The 7,056-nt window shown below is 49.3% G+C and overlaps 3 protein-coding genes across 3 annotated transcripts; all 3 read right to left on the bottom strand.

Annotated features, from left to right (window-relative positions):
* Positions 1-3,086: 3,086 nt before the first annotated feature.
* CLAFUR5_04000 (uncharacterized protein) lies at positions 3,087-3,923 on the bottom strand (the record flags this gene model as incomplete). The annotated part of the gene is made up of 1 exon (XM_047903148.1): positions 3,087-3,923. One exon carries the CDS (start codon positions 3,921-3,923, stop codon positions 3,087-3,089), a length of 837 nt encoding a protein of 278 aa, XP_047761068.1.
* A 338-nt stretch (positions 3,924-4,261) lies between these two features.
* On the bottom strand, positions 4,262-4,939 carry CLAFUR5_03999 (uncharacterized protein; the record flags this gene model as incomplete). The annotated part of the gene is made up of 2 exons (XM_047903147.1): positions 4,262-4,630; positions 4,706-4,939. The coding sequence occupies 2 exons, from the start codon at positions 4,937-4,939 to the stop codon at positions 4,262-4,264; spliced, it is 603 nt and encodes a 200-aa protein (XP_047760807.1).
* Positions 4,940-5,876: 937 nt separating this feature from the next.
* On the bottom strand, positions 5,877-6,623 carry CLAFUR5_03998 (uncharacterized protein; the record flags this gene model as incomplete). The annotated part of the gene is made up of 1 exon (XM_047903146.1): positions 5,877-6,623. The coding sequence occupies one exon, from the start codon at positions 6,621-6,623 to the stop codon at positions 5,877-5,879; it is 747 nt and encodes a 248-aa protein (XP_047760808.1).
* Between the last annotated feature and the right edge of the window lie 433 nt (positions 6,624-7,056).

Genomic DNA, 7,056 nt, shown 5'->3' with positions numbered 1-7,056 from the left:
TCTACTACTACGTAACTCGTACCTATTTAACATAATCTACTATATATTAGTAGGCGTATACTAACTATTAATCGCGTCGATCTTGTCTTATAGTGGCCTAATCGAATTCTTCTCGATCTAATGCCTATAGAAGGTGACTGACTTGACTCTAATATCGTACTTCTTAGGGGAGTAGAATAGTTTAGCTTTCTTTAGGCGGTCGAAGACCTCCTTTAGGTCTTTTTCGTACTGTTCCTTAGAGTCTAAGAAGACTAGGATATCGTCGAGGTATACGACGACCTTCTTCTAAAGCAGATCTCTTAGGATCCTGTTTATTATAGACTAAAACGAGGCTAGGGCGTTTGTTAGCCTAAAGGGTATAACGAGGAACTCGTACTTCCTATCTCTAGTATTAAACGTAGTCTTATATATGTCGGCTAAGTCGATTAGTAGCTACTAGTACCCTAAGACTAGGTCTAGTTTACTAAAGTATTTAGCCTTCGCGACCGTATCTAGGCACTCCTAGATACGTAGGAGGGGGAAGCCGTTTTTAGTAGTTACGGCGTTTAGGGCGCGATAGTCGATATATATACGCTACTAGCCGTCTAGCTTAGGGACAAAGAGGACTAGGGATCCCTAGGGTAAGGACGAGACCTTAATTAGTCCGCGATTAAGGAGTATCTAGATCTAGCGAGCCTGTTCTCGAAGCTAACCCGGGTTTAGACGGTATACGGGCTAGTTAATAGGTCGAGCGTTACTAGTAGGGATAGTATAGTCGAAAGCTCTCTTCCGTAGGAGTCTAGCCGGGAGCTAAGCTCTCTAGATCTCTAGGAAGAGATTAATAAACGTCTAGAAGACCTAGTTACCTACCTATAGTAGCTAAGACTCGTCGTCTAGGTCCCCTACTATAGCTCTAAGGCGTTCGTATGCCTTATCTAAGCCGTGTTCCTCGAAGTCGATGTTAAGTAGAGTATCGTCGGGGAGTTACCTAAGCGAGTAGAAGAGCTAGGGTCCTTCGTATCGTATAGCGAAGTCTACTAAATATATAGAGTTGAACATTTCTAGCTCGCCTTCGTCGTCCTTTAGGTCGAACACCTTAGAGTACGACCTAATCGTATAGTACCGGCTACGCCGGTCCCGTAGTCTAGTAGAGCTAGACTACTAGTTTACGTTAGGGTTGACTTCCTAGAACTACTTAAGGCCTAGGATAAGGTCAAATCCTTCTATATCGATAACTCTAGCGGGGACTATGTCCTACTAGGTGCTAATCTAATATAGTAGAAGGACACCCTAAGTAGAAATAATCTTCTTACCGTTTAGGAGGACGATCCTTACTAGCGGTAAGTCCCTAAAAAGCGATCGGGGGAGTTACTTCGATTTTCGGGCTAAGAGGTATACTTTAGAAGCTACGTAGTCTAGGGTAACCTTAGCCCGAACCTAATTAGGTCCTAGGCGGGCATCGATAGTAAAGAGCCCTCCGCCTATCGCTATTAGCCTCTCTATCGTATAGTCGACCTCCTCTTTAGTCTCCGACTCGGGTTCTTTAGATAAAGACAATACTCTATCCTCTTCTACTTATGTCTACTAAGCCTTACCCTTAGTAGCTAGGGTCGTCCTATCCTAGTAGGATTCTCTAGGTAGGGGTATAGAGGCGTCTAATAATCCTAAGTACGTCTACCTCGATCGAGACGTCTTAGACTCTATTTTTTTAGCTTAGAGTAGTCGCGCGCGAAGGGACCTGTCTTACTATAGTTATAGCATTCGTCTAAGCGCCCGGAGGGGCCTCTACGATTGCCTCGCCCGCGTCTACGTCCGCCGCGGCCTCTACCGCGGCCTCTACCGCGCGCCGAGCTACCTAAGTCGCTCCGGAGAGCTATAAAGGCTTTAGTATCCCCGTCTACGAACTTCTCGACGGCTAATATTATTACGGCTAGCTTCTAGTCTCTTCCGCGGCTAAGATAGAGTCGCTAGTCGGCTATAATAGCCTACTAGAAGTAGACGCGGATATTCGTATTAGTCGCTCGGAAGTTACGATTGTCTAGTTTAGCTAGTATATCGGGCTTTAGGCCGGCTAAAAACTTACGTAGGTAGGTAAAGTTATCTAGTAGGGGAGTTATACGGCTCCTAGTTAGCCTAAGCGACCTAATAAAGGTCCTAATACTCCTGGTTTAACGGGTAGTCTCCTACTTACGCTAGATCTACTCCTAATAGTCTAGGTCGACTATAAAGTTAGAGATCTACGTAATTATATCGTCGAAATCGCCGTGCCTAAGATAAGGGGGTTTTAGGCGCGTTTCTTCGATAGCTTTAAACTATAACTAGTTAAAGTCGCTACTAACGAAGCTACTAACGAGCTCTAGTTTCTCTAGGTCGGAAAGGCGTCGTTTAATAATCTATTTCTTATTTAGGCTAATCTAGGCTCTAATAGACGATATCTAGTTAATGTACTCGTCGTTCTAAGCGTTAGACTTTAGAACAGGGGGATCCCCTATCCTAGGCGCCTTACCTCTACTAGCTAGCTCGTTATATAGGCCAAAGTTATCTTCGTCTAGGTAGTCCGCCCTATCTATCTCCGCGTCGCTATCGCGGTTAGGGCGGCGGTACGACCGAGTAGCTAGGGGTATAGCCTAAGTAGCCCTAAAGGTGTCGTTTAGGCTAGTAGGCTAAGCCGCGTAGTTATTGCCTAGGGCGCGACTATAGGCTAGGCCCTCTCCGACTAGATAAGTAGCGAAACCTTACTAATCCGGTAGGTAATAACCGCCTTAATTAGGGTGTTAGTTAGTATCCTCTATACTAAAGGTTTAAGTAGCCCGCCCCGTTTATAGGAGCTAAGATAAGGTTAGTAAGGTTACCTCGCTTAGCTTTAGTACTAAGGTCCGACTAAGGCGTAAGTTGGAGACTTATAGCTTAGGAGATTTTCTTATAGGCTAATTTAACCTAATAGAAAGGCTGAAAGAAAGGGAAGCTACTAGATGTGAGAACCTTGGCGAGTGTGAATCTGAGATACAGAAAAGCTACCTGAGAAAACTCTAAATACAAAGCTGAGCGCCAAGCCGGCGGTGTGTTCGGATAAGAACGTCACACGACACCACTACCCTCTCGCCCTGCTACATCTTCACGCCAACTTGCTCCCGAATGCTTGTCACCAAGGCAAGCGAGCTCCAGCACCATGGCCAGAAGTCATCCTCATCGATGACGTCTCTGAATAGCCACCGCCAATCGCCGCTGTCCTTGTCCACAACCCAACGCCATTCCTCGACCTTCTTAGGACCTTTGCTTCCAGGCGTCATGTACCGCAGCCACAGTGGGTTACCGTCTCCATCCACGTTGCCTCTGAAGATGCGTTTCTTTGCAAGTGCTGGCTCGACCTCGAAAGCGACCATGGCGGCAAGAAGGTGAGCAGCGTAGCTCGGATTGCTCTGGAACACCCCAATGTCGGTCCACTTGGGATAGTAGGCCTTGCCATGCTTCAGCTTGTAGACAAGGTCTTCTGCAGCCATCTTGCGAGGAATGCTGTCCTGTCGAGTAGCTGCGAACCACTTCTCGAAGTCTGCGACGTCTGTGGCGAAGTCGACGTTCTCGATGAGCTCGAACATGATATCGTCCTGCATCTGGCTGATCTGATACTTGTCGGCGATGCTCCAGGCTGACACAGCGTTCTCGAGATTGCTCCAGTTGATTATTGGAAGCTCGGCTTTGAGCATCCAGACCGTGAGAATCTTCCACGCCTCCAAGTCGTCCTCAGGAAGATGCAACTCTCCGGCTAGGTCCTCCGCAAATCCACGAGTGAGGGCACCTATGAAGAAGCGAGATGTACGGCATAGAATGCTTTGGGCGATGAATACGGTCGTGATGTTGGGCTCTGATCCGATGCAGATTTTGATGAGCCGGTCGTTCTGCATGGACTGGAAGATGTCCTCCATCATGTCGTCTTGTGGTTGCATCTTGGGAGTTGGTGTTGCGGCGGTATTGGTTGGGATGTTGATGTTGTCTGAGACGAAGTCTGCGTTGCTAGCTTCCTGGGGATTTCGCTGTTGTATCGGTGGATGTGGCGAGGAGGATGGAAGTGAGGGTGAGGAGTGATGGGTTTATACCGTGAGTGGAAACAACACATCAAAGTGTCGTGCGTTACATTCTAGTCAACATGACATTAGTGAATCTCCAAGTCAATACCATTCACTGCCATTCACTGCCGGTCACGCCGGGTCACCATCCATTCACCTGTCAATCATCTCGCCGCCGACAACTCACATCCCATCTCCTCCACCATAAATGCGATCAATCACGCGGTCATCTTTCTTGGTCCTTTCGAGCCAGCAGTCATGTACCGTAGCCAGAGCGGCTTGCCCTCCGCGTCACCGTCCGTCCTCATCGCTCGGTCTTTCAAGTCGCTGTTCTGGCCCACCTCGATGCTCGCAGCCAGGATGTCCGCCGCGAAATCGTTCTCGCCCTGAAGGTACTTGAGGTCGCACCAAGGAATGTTTCCAATCATGACCTCGATCATCAAGCGCTCCGCATACATCTTTCGGGGCATCGTGCCAGTGATGATCTGCTCGAAGCGGTCCTTGGAATCTGCCGTCCAATAGTAATACACTACAGCACTGTCCACAAGCTCGGCCATGACATCGTCCTGAAACTGGTTGATTTGGTACTTGTCACCAATGTATCAGGCCTTGGTGAGGTCTTCTTGAGTGCACTCGGCGAGGGGAAGTTTGTGTTGCATGACCCATGAGATCAACACTTTCCAGCCTCTGATGTCGTCGTCTCTGAGGAAGATCTTGCCTTCACGTCCCTCCGGGAACTTTGGGTTCAGGGCTCCTTTGAAGTAGTCTGAAGTCCGCAGGAGAGTGCTCTGCTGGATATTTATTGGTGTCGTCTCTGAGGCGATGTAGAGCTCAATCATACGGTCACCCTGCAGTGAGGCGAAAATCCCCTCCATGCTGGTCGATGCTGATGTCATGTTGATGTCGTGGTGCTGCCTTAAGTTGGCACTGTTTTATGAGGTGATAGACGCGAGTCTGTGGATATGGACGATTGTCGGTCGGGCTGCGTGAAAGTAGCGAGAGATGGTGCAGAGAACTCCAGAAAGGTGCCGAGCCGTGATATATACTTCCATCGGGGGTGTTATAGATTAGTGAAGATGTGGTGTCGTGAGGCAACAACGCGGCCAGTGAAGAGTACGACGTACAAGTCATTCACACGTAGGTGAACAGAAGACATCCGGGGAAAGGCTCCTTGTGGATTCACTTCCATCATCGAGAATGAATATGCCTGGTGAACGGCTTCAGTGCGCCTTGCAGTCGTGTTGATATAACAGAGCCTGCATAGCTAGCAGAGCTTGAACGTCTTTTAAAGAGTAGACTACTTGGAAGCGGCCTCATCGACCCAGCTGTTCCCCGGATGGACTTCTGGGGCCACGCGTCCAGAAAGCAGGCTCCGGAATGTAGCTACACTCGATACCTCTCGCTGCGAGGAGCTCACAATCGCGGGGTGCCTCTTCATTAGTGTAGAAATATTCATGAGCAGGAGTTTGTCGCGCTTTAAAGTCCGTCATGGACGAAACTGAGACCAACTATCAGCAACATACCTAAGACAAAGCCGTCCAAGACAAAGCCTTGAAATTGTCCTTCACGGTAATGTCATGAGACAGAACTGGGCATGGTCTCCAAGTTGCACTCGAGTGTAAACATGACGAGTAGGAAGGACAGGGCGTTCGTGATTGGGGAGGGAGGTCGTATCGATCTGGGATCAAAGTTCGGTCGGGCGACAAACGTCGTCCCAGTCTCGCATCATTATCGTTATATCGAGCAGCCCACCTATTGGAGAGGCCGCTGTGCAGTCGAAGCATTCAGCCCTGTCATATAAACTCCACCCCCTGAAGCGCGATAAACCTATGATCAGTTCCCGGTCTGCGACATGCTGCTATACCACTGCCCACTCTCATACCGCGCCCAACCCCACTCATGCATCTTCCTTGGCCCCTTGGTCTCCTTCGTCATGTATCTCAGCCACAGCGGCTTTTCCTCCTCATCCGCGTCAGTCGGGATGTATTTCTGCACCAACAACGAATTCTCCTCGACCGCAATCGCTGCCTCCAATATATCTCTAGCATAATCGTTGTCTCCTTGGAACGCCGCAAGATCGTTCCACGACATGCCCTGTCCCGCTCCATCCTTAACCCTGATCATCAACAACTCCGCAATCCACTTCCTTGGTAGCGAATCCGGCGTCGTGTGCACGAGAACCTCCTCGTGGTCCTTTGGCGACCAGATAGCGTTGAGACCGACCTCGATCAGCTCGGAAATTAGGTCGTCTTGGAGCTGGGTGATCTGGTACTTGTCGGCGAGATACCATGCGGTGACGAGATCTTCGTTGCTGCAGTCTTGAATAGGAACTTCGCCGTTGATCATCCAAAAGTTGAGCACTTTCCATGGGGTGAGGGAGTCTTCGGGGAAGGAGATGGCGCCTTCGAAGCCTTCTTTCATGCTCTTGCGTTTGAGGGCGCCGCGGAAGAAGTTGAAGGTTTTGATCAGGATGCTCTCTGGAACGAGGAGCGGAGTCGTGAGGTCGCCGATGCAGAGCTTGATTTGACGGTCGTTCTGCATTGCGGTCAAGGTACCGTGCATGTCGAGTTGGGACGCCATGATGTGTGGTTCTTGTCGGTGGTGTGAGTTTGCTGCTTTACCGCGGAAAAGGGGTAAAACCTACGCCAGCAAAGGTGGTGGTCAACAATTGCTCGGCCGGGATCATGCCGAGGATATATAAATTCATGGTGGGTGCAGATATAATAACACTTCACGTTCTTTTGTATCGTCGCAGCAGCAGCATTCGAAGTAAATGAATGGTTCAACAAGCCAATCGCATGTCCAAGTGGCAACATCGGCCCTCTGTCGGCTCGACCTTCATTTGCAGTGGAGGTGGAAGACTTGGAGCCAAGACGCACGAGAGCCTGTGTCTCGCTCGACCTGCAGTCGTACGCGAGACTGAGACCTATCATCAGCAACATATCCAAGACAGCCCCGTCTAATGCAGGTCTCCTTAATCGACGTACTATGAGACCAAGTTGTATTCAAATGC

This window comes from Fulvia fulva, chromosome 4 (genome assembly GCF_020509005.1).
Source record: "Fulvia fulva chromosome 4, complete sequence".
Lineage (NCBI taxonomy): Eukaryota > Fungi > Ascomycota > Dothideomycetes > Mycosphaerellales > Mycosphaerellaceae > Fulvia > Fulvia fulva.
This window is presented reverse-complemented; position numbering and strand designations above follow the sequence as displayed.